This window comes from Pipistrellus kuhlii, unplaced genomic scaffold (genome assembly GCF_014108245.1).
Source record: "Pipistrellus kuhlii isolate mPipKuh1 unplaced genomic scaffold, mPipKuh1.p scaffold_m20_p_1, whole genome shotgun sequence".
Classification (NCBI taxonomy): Eukaryota; Metazoa; Chordata; class Mammalia; order Chiroptera; family Vespertilionidae; genus Pipistrellus; species Pipistrellus kuhlii.
This window is the reverse complement of record NW_023425404.1, coordinates 40,457,213-40,482,081: the sequence shown is the minus strand read 5'-3', so window position 1 is coordinate 40,482,081 and position 24,869 is coordinate 40,457,213. Positions and strand designations below refer to the sequence as shown.

The 24,869-nt window shown below is 39.0% G+C and overlaps 1 protein-coding gene across 6 annotated transcripts in view; it reads left to right on the top strand.

Annotated features, from left to right (window-relative positions):
- TCF12 (transcription factor 12) overlaps positions 1 to 24,869 on the top strand; it is a 307,685-nt gene that overhangs the window by 89,781 nt on the left and 193,035 nt on the right. For 5 of the 6 annotated variants that reach the window (XM_036440877.2, XM_045582229.1, XM_036440845.2 and 2 more), the window contains one exon: positions 17,470 to 17,543. In XM_036440877.2, the coding sequence (XP_036296770.1) occupies positions 17,470 to 17,543 (74 nt within the window). Of the gene's footprint in view, positions 1 to 16,666; positions 16,792 to 17,469; positions 17,544 to 24,869 lie in introns of those variants that run through there. The other variant, XM_045582230.1, reaches the window with a different exon arrangement.

The window sequence follows — 24,869 nt, the reverse complement described above, 5'->3', positions numbered from 1 at the left end:
TGTCGAATGAATCGTCATGCTCAGTGAGAGTTCCAGATTTGTGACTGATTCACCTTACTAAGTTTTCTTCTCTTCTACCTATTCTGACTTTTCATTAGTCTTGCTTTGACATATTTCCTAGCCAAAATTAAATACATCTTTAATTTTACTTTGTAAGAATTATTAATAAAGCTTTTCCTTCTGACTTCAGTCACATGGGATTTTTAGGTTAGTTTTTTATAGCACTATTTTTACAGCAACATCTTCAGCTTGGAAATTTAGTGTTTTCAAAAGTTCACACATTTGTTATGTTTTCCACACAAGTTATGCCCATGAGGTCAGTGGATATAAAATGTAAAGGAGTATATGGGGCACGAGGAAACATCTGTTTTATTAATTTTAACTTGCCTGGTCTTTTGTAATGCTGATCGCCTACCACACAGAAGGTGTGTAAAGCAAATAAGTGGGAAGTGAATGGTTCCTTATAGTAGATCTTCAGTAAATAAATATTGAATACAAATTGTTAAATTATGGAAACATAGAATTGTAGAAAGCAGAGACATAATTATATTTTCTGGCATGTGTTACCTTAACCTTTTAAAATAACTCTCTGAAACATTGCAGGGGAATGAGTGGTTTTATGAGGGTAGATAATTGTAAAACACTTGGAACCTACTGCATGCAAGATCCTTTCCAGGCACTTTATATAGTCTCAACTAAGGAGGCAGAGCCAATGTTATCTGATTTTCACAGATGAGGAAACTGAGGCTTTCTATGTTTCCCTCCTTACTTTCCAGCCACACTGTAACTCCCAAATCCTATTTTCTAGTTCTTTAAGTAAAGAAGACCGAGGCTTTCTGTTGGTTCATCTACCACATGCAGTGCTGATTGGGCAGTGTCCTCACTGACAAACCCTACAGGTTTGGATTTTAACCAGTGTGTCTGAATTTTTTCCCCCAGTGATCAAATTCTCTCCACTGTCTGCCTGCTTTTGTTTTTACTTCCTTGCCTTTAAATAATTGTTTTAAATTCTTTTGTTTATAGTTGTTATTTTCAATTGAATAACCCCAGGAAAATGGTCGGTGAACATTTGTTTTTTTTTTTAATACTAGTAAAACATTTTCCTCACCTCATAAAGATCTCTCATTCTCTTTCCTAGTCAACTGTCTATCCAATAAACTATTAGTCTTTATTTTTATCACTATGATTTTGGTTTTATTCCTGTTTTAGATTATTATATAAATGGGAACTCTTTTTTTATATCTGAGTTCTTCCATTAAGCATAATATTTTTTAAATTTATGCATGTTGCATTTCTGATCCATTTCTTGTTTTGTTGAACAGTATTGCATTTATTGTGTAAACCACATTTTTTTTATCCATCCTTAAAATTTTTAAAAATTGATAGTCACTTAGATTGTTTACAGTTTTAACTATTTAATACTATTCTTAATTAAATGACATTGTTTTTTATCACTTTATCTTGAGTAAATAACTAGTGATAGTATTGTTGTGTCAGAGTACATGGATTTTTGTCTTTTAAGAAACTGCCAATTGTCCAGTTTACCATTTTACATGTCCACAATGTAAGATTTTAGGTGCAGATTTTATTTTTATGCCAAGGTTGTAGTCTGTTAATAAGTCATTTTTAATGTATGTCTTTAATTTCAGGTAAATATTTTTGATAAGTAGTCTTCTATCGGGTCTAGTAATAATTAATGTCGTTTTTAAACATTCGTTTAAAATCTTGCTTGGCGTTGACTTGTATTGACATAACCTTCAAACACGTATCTACAGAACGTGTGAAGTGCAATTAACAAGTTTTGCTTGAAAAAGTTTGTGTTTGGTTTGGTTTTTGTTGCAAAACTAGGGCTAAGAAGATGGCGGATGAAGAGCATATTCGGCACTGCATGCTTTACGAGTTCCAATTAGGAAGAAAAGCAAGTGAGGCTGCAAAAAACATCTGTAGTGCTCTTGGTCAAGATGCAGTTAGCGCCAGAAAATGCCAGCGTTGGTTTGAGAAATTTCACGAGGGAAATTTTTCGTTAGATGACAAGAGTGGTCAAGGCCGTGTGTCCAATTTTGATCAAGAAGCTCTTCAAGCTCTTTTGGTGCAAAATCCTCAAATTACCCAACAAGAGCTTGTGACAACTTTAAATTGTTCACAAAATACAATTTCCAATCAATTGCGTGCACTTGGCAAAGTCCAAAAGTTTGGAAAATGGGTTCCTCATGAGTTGACCGACAACAACCGTAATCAAAGAGTCACAATTTGCAGTTCGTTCCTCTCTCGTCAAAACCGTTTGCCGTTTTTAGAGCAAATTGTTACCGGAGATGAAGAATGGGTGCTGTATGTTAATTTGAAAAGGCGGCCTCAATGGTTGGACAAAAATGAGGCTCCGCAGCCCACGCCAAAACCTGACTTGCATGCGAAAAAAAGTGATGTTGTGTGTTTGGTGGAATTTTAAAGGAATTCTTCATTATGAACTTTTACCATCTAACCAAACCATTACAAGTGCAGTGTATAGTGCCCAATTGGAAAGGTTAGCCCAAGCTTTAAGAGAAAAAGAACCCGCGCTGATTAATCAGAAGGGCGTAATTCTTCACCACGATAACGCACGACCACATACTGCAAGAATCACTGCTGAAAAACTGCGCCAGTTGGAATGGGAAGTTCTCCCTCAACCTGCATATTCTCCTGATATTGCCCCTTCTGATTACCATTTGTTTCGTTCTTTGCAAAACTTTCTTCTTGGAAAAAATTTAATAATGAAGAATGCCTCAAAAATGCATTGACCGAATTTTTGGCATCAAAATCACAAGAATTTTACAACAGAGGGATTAAAATGCTTCCTGAGCGTTGGGCACAAGTAGTAGAAAACAACGGCAACTATATTGTTGATTAAATTTTGTTGTATTGTTTAAATAAATTCGATTTAAAAAAGGTATTAGAAAACGACATTAATTAATTACTGGACCTAATATTATCTAACAAACATATTAAACAAAAAGTATTCCGAATTAGAGATTTCAAGAGTGTTATGCTTTATTTACATAGGCAATATCCAACTTTTCTAACTAGTTTTAATAGCTACAAAAGTTGGATGCTGTAGTAGCTTGTAGATGTAATTATCCATCGTCATAAATTGTAGATGTTTTAAAATGACTTAAATTGTCTTTTAAGAGTTAGATAATTATGAGAGTTCAAAATTTAAAAATCTGTACGTGGCAATAGTTTTTGCTTACATTTTACTTTAATAAATACACATGAGTGTGAACCAGGGAGTTTTAGTTCATTTCATTAGAGCATGCTAATGTCAGGTATTTCACTTGAGTGTCTTCCAGGGGTTTTGTGCTTTGGTTATCAATTATATCCTTTAGGAAGGTTTCTTATATACTCATACTCTTCACCAATGGGACTGGGGAGAGTGAATATAAGTAGATAAGTGTAAAGGTATAGCTGCTACTAAAAAAATAAAACAAAACAAAACAAAAACACCTTTCCTTAATTAGCAGTGTCATTTGTATTAAAAAAAGTTTTTTTTTTAATTAACCTTCAGTTGTGTTTTCAGCCCTGTAGATAATACAGAATAAGATCTGAATATGTTCTTTGCTCTTAGCTAATATGAGACCACATATTGAATAGTGTTTACTTAAGAACTGTATAACTTCTATGCTGTTTGACATTAATTTAATAAAAGCCTATGCAACTGTTACAGCAGAACGACCAGTCACTGTGATGTACACTGACCATCAACGCAGGAGCTGCCCCCTTGTGGTCAGTGTGCTCCCACAAGGGGAGTGCCACTCAGCCAGAAACTGGGCTCTTGGCTAGCAAGCTCAGCAGCAGTGGCAGGAGCCTCTCCCGCCTCATGGCGGTGCTAAGGAGTAGAGAGTTGAGTGGTAAGGAATGAGCAGGTAGGCAGTTAGGAGCGAGGGGTCCCGGACTGTGAGAGGGATGTCCAGCTGTCAGCAGATAGACATCCCCCAAGGGCTTCAGGACTGCAAGAGAGTGCAAGGCTGGGCTGAGGTACCTCCCGCTCCAGTGCACAAATTCTGTGCACTGGGCTTCTAGTAGATTTCTAATTATGATCTTATATAATAAAAGGCTAATATGCAAATAGATTGAACAGCTGAACAACCAGTTGTTGTGATGTACACTGACCACCAGGGGGCAGATGCTCAATGCAGTAGCTGTCCCCTGGCGGTCAGTGCACTAGAAACTGGACTCACGGCAATTTTAGCAGTAGTGGCGGCAGCACTACAGATGTCCAACTGCTGGCTTAGGCCCATTCCACTCAATGAGCAGGTCTAAGCTGTCAGTTGGAAATCCCCTGAGGTTTCCCTAACTGCATGAGGGCACAGGCGAGGCTAAGGGATGCCTCACCTTCATCCTGAGTGCACAAATTTTGTGCACCAGCCCTCTAGTACAAGTATAAAAGAGAATCTAATAAGGATTAGAGAGGTTGGGCAAATTTTACAGCAGAGGTGGAATTTAAAGTGAGCATTAAACTATTAAGACTTTATTAACCGTAGAGGAATGCTAAGAGAAATCATTAGAGAAATGAAATTTTCATGAATGATACTCTGTGTAAAGATTGTGCCTCATTGTTACAGTTGAAAGTTTGAATGGTAAGACACTGAGTTACATCTTGAAGGCAGACTGTATTTTGTGGGTGGCTGTATTATCAGTGCCTAGAATTTTCTCTAGACTATCACAGTATGTATGCCATAATAGGCAATTAGTGTTTTTTACTATTATTAGGGTAGGAAGAGGAGAAGCACTTGTAACTGGGTTTTCAGAGACTTTAAACATAGGAGAGACAGAACCTAGCATAATTTATAATAAACATTGTAGAACAGATGACTAAATATTCCATTTCAGATTGAAGAATTTGGGAATTAATTTACTGTCAGTGGGTACTGGATGTGCTTTTTAAATCTATGGGTAATGTGTTTTGAAGGATTGTTTTAGGAAGAGTACATTGGCAAGATATAAGCAGGTGAAGTATTATTGAAGAGTGTTTTAGGTAGATTCAGATAGACTAGCAAAAGAGTCAAGCAGGATACCACAAAAGCTCTGAATAAAAGGTGCCAATAGGAATAGAAAAGCTGCTTCAGGAGACATTCGTAAGGAACACTCAGTATAGGATGGGTAGAAGGAGAAGTGAAGGGATAATCAAAGATGATGACAATTTGCAAGTCTGGTGGACCTGAAATATTATAGAGAGGTGGGCAAAAATAGGTTAAATTACCAGCCATCATTACCTAAAAGATAAATCATAAGTAAGGATATAAAGTAATAACAATAATATAACAATTAATAATGCAAATAAATAATACAATAATCCTAATATATAAAAGCCAGGGGCCGAAATAACCAGATGGATGACCCAATAGCAGGCTGCGTGGGGCGACAAGGCCAGCAGGAGGGTTAATGAGGGACGACCAGATGACTGAACAACAGGCTGCATTGGGTGATCAGGCTGGTAGGGGGGTCAGGGGGTGGGGGCAGTTAGGGGCAACCAGGCAGGCAGTGAGGTAAGTTAGTGTTGATCAGGCCGGCAGGCAGAGGTCGTTAGGGGTGATCAGGCAGGCAGGTGAGCATTTAGGAGCCAGTGGTCCCAGATTGTGAGAGGGATATCCGAGGGGTCCTGGATTGGAGAGGGTGCAGGCTGGGCTAAGGGGGGACACCCCCCATGCACAAATTTCATGCACCGGGCCTCTAGTTAATAAATAACAATACAAGAATAAACTGCTTCACATATAACTATAAACCTATATTTTCCCATCCCTGTATTTTATAATACTACCTGCAGTATTAATAATTAGGGCCCAAGGCATCTGAGGAAGAGATGAAGGCTACCTGAAGAATTTGGTTTTAGATATGGTAGGTTTTAGGTGACAACAGGAGAACCAAATGAAAGCTTCCAGTAGAAATTTGGTGATCTAAGTACCAAAATACAGAACTGAGCTTAAGGCTGAGAATTTACATTTGAAAACTGATCATTCAGAGGGGACAGTCAAAATCATAAAATTGAATGAGCAGTCCAATGGGTAGAGCATAAACTGAGAAAAAATGGGATGAAGAGCAGGCACTTTCAGTTTTCCCCACACACAAAGGGAAGTAGTAATAGAAATCCAACGGTTAATGTCAGCAAATATTAGAGAAGTAAGGTGGTTAATCAGATTGGATACCATAAAGTACCAAAGGGTGAGCAAAATAGGGCCCATGGTACATCACCTATTTTTGTAAATAAAGTTTTATTAGGACACAGCTACTTTTATTTGTTTACATATTGCCTAGGGCTGCTTTTGTGCTACAGTAGTAGAGTTGAATAGTTGGTAAGGAGAGTTCATGGCCCATAAAGCCTATAATATTTACTGACTGGTCATTTACAGCAGAAGTTTGCTGAAGTCTGCTACAGAGATTTAAGAAATGAAGACCAAAAGAGGGCTTCTCTATTTTATGATAATGTTTAGCAACTTAAAAGAATTCATTTTTATCCTATAAACAAATGCTTTTTTATGTGTCTTTGTATGGTCTGGGAAGAGGCTAGCTACTATCTACTATGAAGACATTCATCAATGAATGAGTACCGGTAAATTTTAAGGAGTGAAAATGTAAATTTTTGTTTTGTGGGGAAAAAGAGTGATGGTTTGAATTGTATATGAGGAAGAGATTTTTAGTTATAGGGAAAATATGAAGGAAAATTTTTTACAGAGTTTCTCTGAGAGAGGCAGAGTGTGTTGCCATTACAAGAATTAATGGACTAAGACTTCAACACAGGGAGTACACGGGTCTCATTACAGGAAATGAATAGAATTGTTTGTGGAATTAAGTTAAGAATAGTAATTGCTCACACAGCTGTTTTTAAATAGCAAATTGTGTTAGGTAATCAGCAAAAATCCACTAAAACCTACTTGATAGTTATATAGAAGCTGCTTTATTGGTACTGACTTATGAGCCTAATGGGTACTCTAAAAACAAACAAACTAAAAACCTTTGTATGCAGTTTTCACAGTAGTACAGTACTATATGTGTATTTTGTTTAATGTGTAAGTATAATCACAGTGTTTCTCCCCCCCTCCAAACCCAAATATAACTGTCTAATTCAAGAAGAGCAAAAGCATGAACTTTATGAACTTACAGAGAGCAGTGAGGTGTGTTTTCATTGAAAGGAGTAGTATCTATTTGATTGCTTCTCTGTTTGTCTTCCTCCCTAGATAAAAAATTGAATGTTTTATCATATGGCTAGATTTAGGTCTGCTAATTTATTTCTTTTCTTTTTTTTTTTTCCTTCTGTACGAATTCTGTTAGACTGTACTTCTGTTCTTTCTTTTGGGTTTGGCTATTTCTTAGGACTCCATTTTAACTTATTAGTTGGTTTTTTAGTGATGCCTCTGATCTTTTTTTAAATCCTTGTTGATATTTATGTATGTATGTATGTATGTATGTATGGATAGATTTATTTTTTAGAGAAAGAAGGGAGCGGAAGGGCAGAAGGGAGAGAGAGAGAAAGACATATGTAAGCGAGGAACATGAATTAGCTGCCTTCCATATGCATCCCAACCCAGGATCAAACCAGCAACCTAGGTATATGCCCTGATTGGTAATCAGACTTGAAACTTTGCTGTTCGGAACAACACTCCAACCAACTGAGCGACCTGGCCACAGCGGTGCTTTTGCTTTTTAAAGCCTCTCTAGGGGTGCTAATACACAGTTACTTTCTCAAGCTCTCTTTAGAGTTAATATTGTACCACTTTACATAAAACACAATAATCTTGTGACCTTATAGACCTAGATACCTTCACCCCTGCCTTCTTTTATATATCTAAGTACATTTTAACTCCTATGAGAGAATGTTATACTTTTTTATATAAAAAACTTTTAAAGATGTTAAAAGGGAAAAAAATACTTTGTATTTACTACTAGAGGCCAGTGCACAAGATTCGTGCATGGGGGGGTGTCCCTCAGCCCAGCCTGCACTCTCTCCAATCTGGGACCCCTTGAGGAATGTCCGACTGCCTGTTAAGGATAGTCGGGCATCCCTCCCACAATCCAGGACTGTTGGCTCCCAGCTGCTCGCCTGCCTGCCTTCCTGATTGCCCCTAACCACTCCCCTGTCAGCCTGATAGATGCCTAACTGCTCCCCTGCCAGCAGTTTGCCCTAACTGCCCTCCCCTGCAGGCCTGGTCACCCCTAACTGCCCTCCCTTACTGGCCTGGTCCCCCCCAACTGCCCTCCCCTGCAGGCTTGGGCCCCCCCAACACCTCTCCCCTGCAATCCTTGGTTCCCCCCAACTGCCCTTCCCTGAAGGCCCGGTCGCCCCCAACTTCTCTCCTCTGCCAGCCTTATTGAAAAAGGTATTTCATCTCCATTCTTGAAGGATGTTTTTATTTACCCTCATCCCTTACTGTACAGATATGTTTCCACGACTCCTGACATCCATAGTTTCTGATGACAAGTCTTCATTAATTTGAACTGTTGTTCTTCTGTATATAATGTTTTTCTTTTTCTATGCACTTTCAAAGTTTTCTCTGTATTTTTGGTTGTCAGAAGTTTGACAGTGATGTGCCTAAGTTGGGGGTCACTTTTATTTCTCACATTTGTGAAATTTTTGGCCATTATTCCATCAATTTTCTTCCTGTTCTTTTTGTTCTCTCTTTATGCCTATCTTAAACTTTGAAATATCTTCTCTTACGTCTCTAAGTCCCTGATCATTTTCTTTTAATCTCTTTTCTCTTTATCAAATTGAATTATTTCTTTGATTTGTTATCAAATTCAGGTACTCTTTTCCTTTATCATGTCTCAATTCTTCTCTAAACCCATCCAAAAATTATTTTTAGATTTCAAATAATTACTTTCCACTTGTTATTTTGTGTGTGTGTGTGTGTGTGTGTGTGTGTGTGTGTATGTGTGTAAAATCGCTAGTCTTTTCATTTATTACTGGAGGCCCAGTGCACGAAATTTGTGCACTGGGGCGGGGGGCTCCTCAGCCTGGCCTGCACCCTCTCCAGTCCGGGACTCTTCGGGGGATGTATGACTGCCTCTCCCAATCCGGGACCTCTGGCTTCTAACCACTAGCCTGCCTGCCTGCCTGATCTCTAACCATCTCTTCCTGCCTGTCTGACTACCTCTAACTGCTCCCCTACCTGCCTGTTCGCCTAACCACCTTTGTCTTGCATCACACCTGGGATTTAGGATTCCCTCCTCTGGCCAGTCGCAGGCACTGAGGTCCCAGGCTTCCCTCCCTCTGGTCAGCCATAGGCACCCAGGACCTGTGTCGGCTTTGCCCAGGCTGGCCGCAGCTGCAGATGACCATGGGTGAGTGGCTTTGCCCTGGCCGCAGCTGCAGGCTCCTGGGATCGTGGGTTGGGTGGCTTGTCCCTCTCCTGGGCTGAAGGCACAAGCACTGGGGCCCCGGGCTGCAAGGCGGACAGCTTGTCCCTCTCCCAGGCCACAGGCCCAGGCACAGCTGCTGGTGCCCAGGACCATGGTGTAGGCAGCTTGTCCCTCTCCTGGGCCGCAGCCTGGGTGGTCCCCATTCCTCTCTTATGAGCTCATTTGTGCCGGCTTGGCCCGATTGCTCTCTCACGAGCTCATTTGTGCCTGGCTGGTCCCTATTCTTCTCTCTCTAGTGTTGAGTATCTAAGCCCTTACTTGTGTTACAGCATGAGGGCATGATGATCATTTGCATATTAGCTCTTTGTTATAAAGAATGATCATATGTCCTTTACTTCATTGAGCATAATTATAGTAGTTGCTTTAATGTCCTTATCTGAAACCTCACTACATCTTGAGGTTGGCCTATCTTGATTTGATGACCCTTGCCATTGGTTACATTTTCATTGTCTTGGATTGTATTACGGATATTGTAAATGTTATTTGTGTGAATTTTGGTTTCTTTCTTGTTCCTCCAAAGAGTTGATTTCCTTACTTTAGTAAGCCATTAATTGGATTAGACTGAAAGTGAAAACTTTCTCTTACCTGAGGTTGGCAGCTGTTCAAATCTCAATTTGATTCTTTTGACCTCAGCTGCAAACTTCCCTGGGCTGTGTCCTGTAAATGTGTGCTCTGGGGCTCAGCCAAAACTCTTGGGTAGAGATTTACCCAAGAATTGGGAATTCGCTCTTTCCCCCTCCCCCTCTTTTTTAGGATTCTATCTTTACTTTTTGGAGACTATGCTTGTGCTGGCTCTGTTCTCTTTCTTCAAGCCAGAAAGACAGTGGGTCATCTATTGCAATTTTAATTCCTACATGCTATGGCTGCCCTTGCCTGCAGGATAAAGCTTTAAGAATCATAAACTCATGCTGTGGCTGGTGTGGCTCAGTTGGTTGAAGCATCGGCCTATAAACTGAAAGGTTGTAGGTTAGATTCTGGTCAGGGCACATACCTAGGTTGTGGGTTTGATCCCTGGTCAAAGCATGTATGGGAGGCAACCGATGTTTCTCTCCTCTTCCTCTCTTTCTAAAAGAAGAATGGGTGTGTGGGGGGGAAGAGAACAAGGGAAAAATAAAAAGAATGGGAAGCTCACCTGTGCTAATCTCTAAAAGCTATTAAAAAGTGAAACTCATTCTGATCTCTTCTTCCAAGGTTATACTTCCAACCTAAATCATCCTGGTTTTGTTCACTCTTAAGAGTTGTTTTATGTTTATATTCCCCCCCCCCCCAAAAAAAGAAAAATTATAGTAGCTATCAGAAGGAGTTTACTGCATTATATTGGAAGATGAGCTCACTAGGTTGGTTTTGAGATTTTATTCAACATATTTACAAGCTGCTTTAAAAATAATACTTAAAAAATAGTAATTCTTGAATTTCTTCATTTAAAACATTTTATTTTAGAGAGAGAGAGAGAGAGAGGAAGAGGGGATGGAGAGATTTGCAATTCCACTTATTTATGCATTCATTTGTTGGTTCTTGTGTGTGCCCTGACTGGGGATCAAACCCTGAATCTTGGCTTATTGGGACAATGCTCTACCCATCTTTATAGTTACTGAATTTTTATAGCAGACTCATGTGAATGCTCTAATTTTATATGTTCTTAACTAGTTAATCTTTGAATACAGAATACTGCACTTTTGTTAGGTACCAGAAGAACATAGAGATGATCGAGGTATGTTGTCTATTATAAAGTTTTATTGGTAGGATACATGGAAAGAACCATAGTGCTCAAGATATAATAAGTGCAAAGTTATTTCTGAAAAAGTGTGATTAATTTAGAGTTAGTTGATCAAAAACACTTTCTTAAAGGAGAGGGCATTTGATCTTAAGGTAATTAAAAATTAGAAATTCAATAGGTGTGGGGGTGTATATTCTAGGCATAGGAAACAATAGGAGTGGAATATAAATGTGTGACAAGTTTTGGCATGTTTGGGAGTGATTAATGTCTTGATGAGGCTGGAGCATTGAGTTTTTGGTAAGTACTGAAGCTGAAAATGTAGATTGAGGCCACCTTGCAGAATATTATGCTCAGGAGTGTGAATGTTATTTCTGAAGCAGCAGAGGATCACATTTGAGGAGTGAATGGATGTGATCCAACTTGTGTTTATGGCAAGATAAGTGTTGCTGGCAATGTTAACTGCATATTGGAACGGGGACATAGTAGAAGAATAAGCAATACACAGGATCTGATCCAGAGCACTGTATATATGAGGAGAACAAATTGGGATAGTTTTACTTGAAATATTACTGAAGTAGAAATTAATACAATGGATAACTGACTAAGGGAATACAAAAGAAGAGTGTTATCAAATTCAAGATGATCATTAAATTTCTAACCACATTTGTAAATATCCCAACATCATGTTGAATATATAAAACTTTTTAGAACATTTTTAATTTAAAATTTCTTTTATAGCAGGGTACTTTAAGGCTGTGCTATAGTGAATACAGAGTGATTTTTTTTTTTTATAGGGCGTATGCAGTCAAGGTTACTTCAAAGTAATGGTACTTAGGATCTGTATCTGATTTAGCCAACAAGCCTAGTGATGATTTAGGTTTCTCTAAAACTTTTAAATAATTTTTGTTTTTGAAGGTAGTTACTTGTCTAGTTCATAGAATCATTTACTGTCTAACTGCTTCTCACTGGAATTTTCATAATACTGTACAGTTATTTAGAATATAGGTTTTGATTATTGATGAGAAGGTAACTAATAAGGAACCAGTTTTAGCTCCACTTTTATTAAACTAGTTATATTATTTCTATTTTATACATTCATTTCTTCCACAACTATTTATTAGTACTTGCTGTGTGTCAGGTACTGTCGTAGACACCAAAAATTTAACAGTGAACAAAACAGATGGTTGTTGTTGTATTTTTCATGAATCTTTCAGTGTATTGGGAAAAGACAGTACCCTGAACGCGTCCGATCTCGTCTTATCTCGGAAGCTAAGCAGGGTCGGGCCTGGTTAGTACTTGGATGGGAAAAGACAGTAAATTTCTTCCCATAAGATGATACTTGAATAGAGACCTGAAGGAAACTAAGGAAGGAAACCATATATCTGGGAAACAGCATTTTATGAAAGGAAAGAGCAAGTGAAAAGGCCCTAAGGAGGAAGCATACTTGCTTCGAGTGTTTGAGCAAAAGCAAGGACCATGATTTTTATGTAAAGTGATCCAAGAGAAATAATAATCTTACATAATAAAAGGCCAATATGCAAATAGACTGAATGGCAGAACAACCGAACAACTGCGCAATCAGTTGTTATGACATGCACTGACCACCAGGGGTTAGTCGCAGTGGGATGTGGAGTAGATGAGTGGGGGTGCCAGACCAAGGTGGGGTGCTGGTTGCTGTCATGGGGTGAGCCTCTGGTGGTTACTGAAAAATCTTTGCTCCTTTGGGCCATGGTCCCTCTCGGCAGTCACACTTGCTACTGATGCTGGCCCCACTTATACCCACTACTGGCACCAGAGCTGCCGCTCACATCTGCTATGGGTGCCCAGCTCTGGTCCAATCACTCAGCACCATCAGTGGGTGTGAGTGGCAGCTGCCAGCCCTGATTGCTCCTGAGGGCTTCTCCATCTCCCCCTGCTCCTGAGGTGCAGTCGGGGCAGCTGCTGCCGCTTGCAACTGCTGACGGCACAGAGCTATTGGGGCCAGCACCAGCAGTGGGTACAAGCGAGGCTGGCACCATCAGTGCGTGGGAGCGGGGTTGCCAGCAGACAGGTGACCATGGGCTGTGATGGGAAAGGCTGGACAGGTCTTGGAGAATGGGCCGAGACCTGCCTCTGTGCCCACTGCAGCCTGCGGCCCACAGTTCCCTTCAAGGTGTACGAATTCATGCACTGGGCTCCTAGTAGGAGATAAAATGAGAGGGATTGTAGCAGATTAATGGACTTTAATCTGAATGAGATAGGATGCCAGTGGTAAATTTTGAGCGTTGGATTGTCATGATTTGATAATATAGGCTGTATGAGAGAGAATCATCAATCAGCTGCTTCCTGCCTAAAAACATAAAATTACTGTGTTTGAAAGTTATTTTCAAAATTAATTTCTTAATTGATTAAAGTATTACATATGTGTCCTTATCCTCCCTTAATTCTCCTCCCTCCCCCTCTCATGCCCTCCCCCCTCCCTGTTGTCTGGGTCCATTGGTTGGGCTTATATGCATGCATACAAGTCTTTTTTTTTTTTTTAATATATTTTATTGATTTTTTACAGAGAGGAAGAGAGAGGGATAGAGAGTTAGAAACACCGATGAGAGAGAATCATCAATCAGCTGCTTCCTGCACACCCACCACTGGAGATGTGCCCGCAACCAAGGTACATGCCCTTGACCGGAATGGAACCTGGGACTCTTGAGTCTGCAGGCTGATGCTCTATCCACCGAGCCAAACCGGTTTCGGCAACAAGTCTTTTTATCTCTCCCCTTTACCCCCACCCTCCCCTTCCTTCCCTCTGAGGTTTGACGGTCTGATTGATCATTAACTCTTAATCTTACTTATGGAATAAATCAGATTAACATATTATATTAGAATATTATGCAAGAATAAAAGTGTTTCTACCACTTAATTATTGGTAAACTTTCTCTTTCATCTACCATTTTAATCTTGTCAATTGTGGAACTTGCTTTTCTAAAACTTAAATTGGTATAGATAGACTAGAAATGGGAAGGAAAGAAAATATTGAGCAATGATGGTTTAGATGCATTTTAATAGAAATGTTTTCTCTTGTAATCACTATTTTTAGAAAAATATTTTTATTGACTTCAGAGAAGAAGGGAGAGGGAGAGAAAGATAGAAACATCAATAATGAAAGAGAATCATTGGTTGGCTGCCTCCTGCATACCCCATTCTGGGATGGAACCCACAACCAGAGCATGTGCCTTGACCGGGAATGAAACCATGACCTCCTGTTCCTAGGTAGAGGTTCAGCCATTGAACTACATTGGCCCGGCATTGTAATCACTGTGTTTTAACTATGATGTGTTTTCTTGTGACAGTTTTTCAGATTTTGATCTATATGTATACTTTTTGTATTAAGTTTATTTTCTGTGTGTAATTTCTTTTTTTATGCTTGCTTTGATCTTATGGCTGAAGCTTTGGAAAGATTATTATTCCTATCATATTTTTATGTTTATACAGACATTGTCTTCAGCAGAAAGGAATCATTGATGCCTAAAGATGACTCTTGCCTTTGTCAGTGCCAGCCACGACCTTCCATTCATAGTCTGGATATGTTAACAATAAAACTATAGAACTCTGAGTATAAAAACATAGCCAGATCCTTGTTATTCTTCAGCACCCTTGAGGCTCCCTGCAATGTCCAGTATTATTGGAATGTAGCCTTCTTTAGCTGTGGCCTAATTAATTACCATTTATTTAATTAATCTATGCACTTCTTTCATACTGTGGAATTAATTATTGTCACTTGATGAAAATTGAGTATGTGTTTTCACAAAATTTCATGCACCTCTTTTGAAATTTGTCAGATGTTTTCTGTAGCAGACATCCATCTTTCCTATATTCTCATTTAGAATTGTATTTGAAATAATACAAAGGCCTCATGTTTATTAATTACTTGATATACTGGTAAAACAATTCAATCCTAAACTGAATAAATTATGGTCTGATTATTTTCATTAGCATGAGATCATCAAAATAAATTTCCTTTGTTATAAATATTTAATGAAAGTGTGATGTTTCCCACTTTAGTCCCACCGTTCTGTTTTCTATCTCATTGAATTTGACTCATATTCTCGAGACCTCATATTAGTGGAATCATACAGTATTTGTCCTTTTGTGATTGGCCTATTTAACATAATGCTCTCAAGTTCATCCATTTTTCACATATGTAAGAATTTTTTTTTCTTTTAAGGCTGAATAATATTCCATTGTAAGAATACACCACATTTTGTTTAACCCATTTGATAGATAATTTGAATATTGTACAGGGGTACAAATATTTGAGACCCTGCTTTCACAGTAGCCAATTTATTTTTATATTTTATGTTGGTCATCTATACTATAAAAGTAATATGCTAATTAGATTGGACATCATCCAGAAGTCCTTCTGGATAAAGCCACGGTGGCAGGGGCTGAAGCAGAGGCGGTTAGGGGAGATCAGGCCTGCAGGGGAGGGCAGTATGGAGGCAATCAGCAGGGAAGGACAGTTAGGCAATCAGGCCACCAGGGTAGAGCAGTTAGGGGTGATCAGGCAGTCATGCAGGCGAGTGGTTAGGAGCCAGCAGCCCCAGATTGGGAGAAGGATGTCTGACTGGTGGTTTACAGGATCGGGCCTAAACCAGCAATTGGACATCCCCCAAGGGTTCCTGGATTGAAGAGAGTGCAGACCGGGCTGAGGGACTCCCCTCACCCAGTGCATGAATTTTATGCAGGCCTCTAGTATAGTATAAATTTTTTTTTTTTTTTTTTTTTTTTTTTTTTTTTTTTTTTTACCTCATATAGAAAAATAATTGCAAATGGAAAGTATTTAAAAAGAAAGTTTTATATAAGTGGATTTCGTAGGTTAATGCTAGCCTTTGCCTTGCATCGGGTTTCCTGGGAATCATATCTATTGTTCTAGTGTTGGTTGTGAAGAAAATGCTTGGAAAATAGCCCATAGAGAGATGGTAACAAAGTATGTTTCAGTAAGGTAGAACTGTAAATGAGAATTTTGATAATACTCAAAGAATGAACGTAACATTTCTAGTTTTGTGCATAAATCTCTGTGTTTTCAAAACTTTGTTTTCACTTGAAATTGTGCCTAGGGTGTGGTCTTTAGTTAGGTACCCATCATTTCTGTACTGTTTTTAAAAACTTTAAATATATATATTAATTAATACAAGAAATTCAGATTCATCAAAAGAATTAGAGTCCTTCTAATTAATAATTAGTAGATTTTACTTTGGAAGCTGACTTTTCCCTGCTTTTTGTCACTTAACCCTTCAATTGGTAATTCAGTTCCTCTAAAAGAGCTTTGGGAATGCTGGCCAGTTACTGGAGAATTTGGGGCATTTAACTTACTACACATCACATTCTCATTTAAATTACAGAAGACTTAAAATGATTTTTGATTTTTTTTTTTTTTTTAAGAAAAAGAGGTTTTAAAATTAGTGGGATGTTTCTTTTTAACATCTAGAGTTTTCTCATGCGAGAATGAAACAAAAAAAGTCCACTATTTGCATTTTGTCATAAAAAGAAGTTCAGAGGGGTTGGTAAAGTATACCCTGTTAGGTGTCAAGGATGAAAAAGACTGGTCTTCAAAACAGAAAAGGGAGAGATGGCTGGATTGAGAGATCTCCATCTCTCAAATTTTTCTGGGGACTGATTAAAAGGTGAAAATAATGGAACCAAAGCTTCAGAAGGTACATTAAGTAATACAATGAATTGTTTTGTTGTTAATGGTTACCAATTCTTCTCACTTTGACTTTTCCTGTGCATTTTTTTTTATAAGCGTGGATATATTTATTTGGATTTAGATTTAGAAAATTTTTTTCTAGGTTGAGTTGTCATGTCATTTTGATTAGCTTTGATGTAACTAATGTTGATTTGATATGGCTTGATTTAGTTTGCTGTCTTTAAGAATATCTAATCAATGCTCTGATAGAAACCAGTTTTATTAACTTGAACAGTTATTTAACTTGCTTCATTTACTACGTTTTATCCTTAAGAACAGAATTCTTTATATTTTCATGAGGCAGTATTAAACTGTAGAAACCTGTGAGGGTTCATCTACTCTTAGAAGTAGCAATGGATGGGGATAAAGATGGAGAGGCCCAAATTATACCTTAGTGGAAAGTCTCCCAAGATATATTTTGGTATAGAAATTCTGCAGTATATATAGAGCGTTTTATGAAGCACTGATGAAGATGCTCTGACAGAATTTATTTTCTACTGGTTTCTGAGACAAAGATTGATATATACTGTAGCCAGTTTCAGGAAAATACATATGTCACTCGCTGAATTGTACTCTTCTGTTGTACCAAAGAAACATCCATCGTAGTACCCTTTGGATTATATCTCTCACTTTCTTCTCTTCATAGGTATGGATGAACGAGGAAGTACACCATCTTGGGGAACAAGTGGTCAACCAAGCCCCTCTTATGACTCATCTAGAGTAAGTGTGTTCATCAACCCTTGATTAAAACTGTAAAGATAATTTGCCAAATAAATTCTTTCATATACGAACTCAGGTTTTTTAAGAGAAATGAAGATTAACTTAGATTCATTGGAATATAGAATATCCAGTACCTTCATAGTAGGTTTAATTTTCTATTAACTATCATACATTGATACTTTATCTCCTAAAATGAAGAAAATATTTTTGGTGTAATTTCTACACCTAGACTACTTATAATACTCTACTAAAATTGGAAGAACTTGGAATGCCTCACTAAATATTCTCCATACATGGCCATTTTTCTTCATGTATTGTTTATTTGTTTTGAGAGATAGCACTAGCTTTCCAAGTACCAGCTTCTAGTCTCCTGTCTTCCATACTTGCTCTAGTAGTCATCACCTGTTTATATTAGGGATGCTATAGCCCTGTCTCATAGAAGCATATCAAAACACATATAATGGATGACATTTCTTGGTTGGCAGTTAAGAGAAAACAGGACCAAGCTAATGTTCTACACAATGAAAGGTCAGTAGGTTAGAGGTTCTCCCAGCAAAGAGCAAACAACAACAAAAATCCCATGAAACTTTAAAATATTAAATTGAGAGTTTAAAAATTGGACCAAAGAATTGACAATAAAATTAAACACTGTTTCCTTGACTCCCTGACAAATTGATGAGGTTAACACATACCTTCCCCAAAAGGTCATACTTTGAATGATTAATGAACATTTGTGTCTCTCAGAACTAACCAAGAGAAGATAGATAAGCATAAAATTTAAGGGCTCTTATCCCTAGAAGCAAATTGGCTTTAAGTGGAAGGAAAACTGAATTATATGAATTATATTGTTTGGCATTGAAAAATGCTGACTTAAAATGCTAAAGTATGTAGTTTCGCTATTACACTGCTATAGCCTATGTTTAATTTATTTTAAATACTTTGGGAAGAACTATCGGGTCTAGTAATAATTAATGTCGTTTTTAAACATTCGTTTAAAATCTTGCTTGGCGTTAACTTGTATTGACAAAACCTTCAAACACGTGGTATCTACAGAACGTGTGAAGTGCAATTAACAAGTTTTGCCTGAAAAAGTTTGTGTTTAGTTTGGTTTTTGTTGCAAAACTAGGGCTAAGAAGATGGCGGATGAAGAGCATATTCGGCACTGCATGCTTTACGAGTTCCAATTAGGAAGAAAAGCAAGTGAGGCTGCAAAAAACATCTGTAGTGCTCTTGGTCAAGATGCAGTTAGCGCCAGAAAATGCCAGCGTTGGTTTGAGAAATTTCGCGAGGGAAATTTTTCGTTAGATGACAAGAGTGGTCAAGGCCGTGTGTCCAATTTTGATCAAGAAGCTCTTCAAGCTCTTTTGGTGCAAAATCCTCAAATTACCCAACAAGAAGAGCTTGTGACAACTTTAAATTGTTCACAAAAAACAATTTCCAATCAATTGCGTGCACTTGACAAAGTCCAAAAGTTTGGAAAATAGGTTCCTCATGAGTTGACCGACAACAACCGTAATCAAAGAGTCACAATTTGCAGGTCGTTCCTCTCTGGTCAAAACCGTTTGCCGTTTTTAGAGCAAATTGTTACCGGAGATGAAGAATGGGTGCTGTATGTTAATTTGAAAAGGCGGCCTCAATGGTTGGACAAAAATGAGGCTCCGCAGCCCAAACCAAAACCTGACTTGCATGCGAAAAAAGTGATGTTGTGTGTTTGGTGGAATTTTAAAGGAATTCTTCATTATGAACTTTTACCATCTAACCAAACCATTACAAGTGCAGTGTATAGTGCCCAATTGGAAAGGTTAGCCCAAGCTTTAAGAGAAAAAGAACCCGCGCTGATTAATCAGAAGGGCGTAATTCTTCACCACGATAACGCACGACCACATACTGCAAGAATCACTGCTGAAAAACTGCGCCAGTTGGAATGGGAAGTTCTCCTTCAACCTACATATTCTCCTGATATTGCCCCTTCCGATTACCATTTGTTTCATTCTTTGCAAAACTTTCTTCTTAGAAAAAATTTAATAATGAAGAATGCCTCAAAAATGCATTGACCGAATTTTTTGCATCAAAATCACAAGAATTTTACAACAGAGGGATTAAAATGCTTCCTGAGCGTTGTGCACAAGTAGTAGAAAACAACGGCAACTATATTGTTGATTAAATTTTGTTGTATTGTTTAAATAAATTCGATTTAAAAAAGTATTAGAAAACGACATTAATTATTACTAGACCTAATAGGATAGTCATTTGTAATACAAAAAATGTAGAGAGTAACTGTTAAAAGTTAAAGAATTTCCTTTTCAGGAATCAGTGATGAGAAAACCGGGTTAGTGTAAAAAGCACTGTCCTCTCTATCACGAGACTTGGATTTACTGTTAACTTTACTATGCACTTGACCTTTAGTCTTAGACACCTTATTTGATTTGGGGATGATTCAATGAGTTGATGTTTAAATTTCTTTCCAGATTTAAAGGTTTTGATTCTTTAAATAATATTGTGAATAGGAAAGGCTGGTTTCCTGTTTAGATTTTAAAGTAGGGATTTTACATAGTGGAGAACATAATACTATTCATTAATACTGGATTATATTTTTCTTTTGAATTAAATTTATTGGGTAATACTGGTTAAAAAAATTATACAGGTTTCAAGTGTACAAATGTATGATTACTTTCAGAGGCTTGAGTTACTGTGTGATAACATGTTATTTTTTAAAATGTATTTAATGGTGCCATTGTACTTTATATTTATTTTCCTTTCAAATTTTCAATATTTTTCTAGTTGAGTACTAAGTAGAATTTTAGGAGAGGAGAACATTAGAATGTATCAAAGCATTTACCAGTATATATTCATGTTCTTGCAATAAATTCCTCCTGCAAAGCAAATCTTTCTTTTCTTGTTGTCATTTGATATGTAGGTCAAATATGAAATGCCACTTTCACTCTTTATTTATTTTTTGAGTGTATATTGTGTGCAGTGAGAAGTTAAATTTTTTTTATAATGAACTAGTTTTCTATTTTAAAAACAAGATTAATCTCTAGATATTCCCAGTCTGCCATACAAACATATATACATATATATAGCTACCTATCTACTGAAAGGTCAGATAAATAAGTGATTTAATGTTAACCCTTCTTAAGGTTTTTTTTTTCCCCCCATTGAAATCCACTCTTCCACTAACTTTTCTCATATTATGCCAGTCATGATTTTGAGCCTAAAATGATTTAATGGGCTAGTTAAGAAGTTATGTTTTATTTATAGTTTCAAACCATTTATTTTTACCCTGAACTCTTCTCAGCAGCATAGACATTTGTGGGTGTCTTTGAAACTTTCCACAGAAGTTATTTATAGGAAAGTTATCAACTTTTGGGGTTTTATTATTAAACATCATTCACTATCTTGACTATTTTTTTCCATAAGGTAAAGATGGATATAATTTTGTAAATAAGAATCTGTGTTAACCGAAGTATATCATTCTTCTGAGTATTTTAGTATGTTGTTTTTTAACATTCAGAAATAAGTGTTAATGTTGGCTAAAAACTAGTTTGACACATTTTATTGAAAGTGTACACAAGTCAATTTAAACTTTAATGAAATTATGTGAATGAAATTTCTTTAGATGTTATCATATCTATGCTAATAAAAGAGAAACATGCAAATTGACCATCACTCAGCTACGCCCACCAGCCAATCAGGAGCGAGTATACAATTTAACCAACAAAGATGGTGGTGGCCGCAGAGCTGGAGCGAGCAGGAGGCTTGGGTTTCCCCCAGCGATGGAGGAAGCCAAGCTTCCTGCCCACCCTGGCCAGCCCTGGCCTCCACTCAAGGCTACAAAGTTTCAATTATAGAAGATAAATAAATCCCTACAAAGATGGCAGCAGCCACAGAGCTGGAGTGAGCAGGAGGCTTGGGTTTCCCATGGTGATGAAGGAAGCCAAGCTTCCTGCCCATTCTGGCTGTCCATGGCCAATACTCAAGGCTACAAAGTTTCAATTATAGAAGATAAATAAATCCCAGATACCTGCTTTTAGCCAGCCCTGGCTTCCGCTCAAGGAGGCACTGCAAAAAAAGAAAGGAAGGGAGGGAGGGAGGGAGCCTGGATCACTGGGATGTGTGAGGCTTCTCAACCCCTCACCCAGGCTGGCCACACCCCCAAGGGTTGAGGGTCCCCACTGAGGGGCTTGACCAGCCTGCAAACAGCCATCAGCCCCTCACCCAGGCTGGCTAGGCACTCTAGCTGGATCCCACCCCCCATCCTGAAGAGGCTATGGCCAGCTTGAAAATAGCCCTCAGCCCTTCACCCAGGCTGGGCCCCCCCCCCCCCCCCCCCCAGTGGGAGCCCTCACCCCATAGTGGCATGGCCTCACCTGCAAACCACCAGGACACCCTTTTGGGCAAACCAGCTGGCCCCCACCTGTGTATCAGGCCTCTATACTAATAAAAGGGTAATATGCTAATTAGACTGGGAGACCTTCCAGGAGACCTTTTGGATGTTGTTCTGGACAAAGCCATAGTGGGAGGGCCAAGTTAGATGTGGTTAAAGGCCAAGAGGGGAGGGCAGTTGTGGGTGATCAGGCCAGGATGGAACACAGTTGAGGGTAATCAGGTTGGTGGGGGACAGGGCTATTGGGGGTAAGCAGACTAGCAGGGGGGCCAGTTGGAGGCAAGCAGGCTGTCAGTGAGGGTCTGTTGGAGATGATCAGGACAGCAGGGGGCCAGTTTGGAGAGAGGAGGCCAGTAAGGGAGCTGTTGGGGTGAGCAGGCCAGTGGGAAGGGGAGGTGGGTAGAGCAGGCCAGCAGGGGGGGCAGTTGGGGGTTAGCAGGCTGACAGACAGAATGGTTAGGGGCAACCAGGCAGGCAGTCAGGCAGGTGAGCGGTTAGGAGCCAATAGTCCCGGATTGCAAGAGGGATGTTTGACTGCTCATTTAGGCCTGATCCCTGTAAACCAGCTGTAAGAAATCCTTCGAGCGGTCCCTGATTGGAGAGGGTGCAGGCCAGGCTGAGGGAATTTTGTGCACTGGGCCTCCAGTTGTATAAATAAAACATTTCTGTCATAGCATATTGAACCATTTAAAAAATAACTTTACATTAATAATAGAAAATATTTAATCCTATCTAATAAAAGAGTAATATGCAACTAGACCGTCACTCCAAGATATAAGATGGCCGCCCCCATGTGATGATCAAAATTGTCTGCCCCCATGTGGACACAAGACGGCCACCACAAGATGCCTTGCAGGGGAGGGCAGTTGTGGGCAGTTAAGGGTGACCAGTCCATCAGATTTGGGCAGTAGGGGGTGCAGGCTGGGCTGAGGGACAACCTCTCCCCTTCCACCCTCCCCTGCCCCCTGCACAAATTTTGTGCACCAGGCCTCTAGTCTTGTAATATTTGAAAACACTTTACACAATAGAAGTAAAGAGGCCACAATAGAAGATACTTTAACACACATGAATAAACTCAAAATTGATAAAAGACTTAAATGTGAGTCATGAAACCATAAAAATTCTTCAAGAAAATGTAGGCAGCAAATTATCAGACATCTCATGTAGCAGAATTTTCACCAATACATTACCTAGAGCAAGAGAAAGAAAGGAAATAATAAACAAATGGGACTACATTGAACTAAAAAGCTACTGCACAGCAAAAGAAAGCAGCGTCAAAATGAAAAGGGAACCCACTGTATAGAAGAGCATATATGCTAATGATATATCTGATAAAGGTTTAATTTTCAAATATATAAAGTACTCAACAAAAGAGAGACAAACAATCCAATTAAAAAATGGCAGAGGACCTAAACACACTTCTCCAAAGAGGACATACGGATGGACAATAGACATGAAAAAATGCCCAAAGTCACCATTCGTCAGAGAGATGCAAATTAAAACAACAATGAGGTACCACCTCTCACCTACCAGACAGGCTATCATCAATAGATCAACAAACAATAAGTGTTGGCGAAGATGTGGAGGAAAAAGAAATGCTAGTACACCGCTTGTGGGAATGCAGACAGTACTGCCACTATGGAAAACAGTATGGAGTTTCCTCAAAAACATTAAAAAATGGAATTGCTGTTTGACTCAGTGATCCCACTTCTAGGAATATATACTGAGATCCTGAAACATCAATCAGAAAAGAATGTATGCACCTCTATGTTCATAACAGCATTATTTACAATAGCCAAGATCTGGAAACAACTCAAGTGCCCAACAGTAGATGAGTGGATAAAAAAGCTGTGGTATTATACATTTATACCATGTAATACTATGCAGCTGTTGAAAACGAAGGATATCTTAACCTTTGAGACAGCATGGAGGGACCTCAAGGGTATTATGCTAAGTGAAATAAGCCAGTCAGAGACAAATAAGTATCACATGATCTCACTTATATGTTGAATATAATGAACAAAACAAATGATGAACAAACTAGAGCCAGAAGCATAGAAGAATGGAACAGACTGACAAATTTCAGTGGGAAGTGGGGGAAAGAGGGAGCAAGAAGAGATTAGCAAAAGAATTTATATGTACACTAGAGGCCCGGTGCACAAATTCATGCACGGTGGGGTCCCTCTGGGTGGCCTGCAGGATCAGGGTGAAACCCAAAGTCCAATGCTGCCTGCAGCTCCTACCTGCTGCTCCTGCTCATCCCAGCCCCACTGTGCCTGCCGCAGGCTCGCGTCCAATCGGTCCTGATCAGGAGAGGCTTATGCTGCAGCAACAGTGTTCACCGGCTGTGAATCCTGTGTCTGGTGCCCTCCCAAGGGGAGTATTCTGTGGGATCTGGCTGAAACTGGCTCTCTGACATCCCCTGTGGCGTAGCGGATTGCAAGAGGGCACAGGCTAGGCTGAGGAACCCCACCGGTGCACGATCAGGCTGGGGAGCAACCATCTGAGGGATCCAGGGCATGTCCAGCCTATCGCGCTCAGTCCTGATCGGCTGGACCCCAGCAGCAAGCTAACCTACCTGTCGGAGTATCTGCCCCATCGTGGTCAGTCCATGTCATAGTGACTGGTCAACTGGTCTACTGTCTACTCCCTGCTGGACAGTGCACATCATAGCAAGTAGTTGGGGAGCATTAGCATATCATTAGCATATTGCGGTTGTTTGGTTTTGCCATTGGTCTATTTGCATATTACCTTTTTATTATATAGGATATGTATAACCTATGGACACAGATAATAGTGCAGTAGGCCTAGAGATGGGAGAGTGGTGGGATATAGGGTTCGAATGGTGGAAAAGGGGGAATATATGTAATACTTTGAACAGTAGAGATAAAAAAATTATAAAACATATGCTACTAATTGACATGGATTCAAAGGTGCTC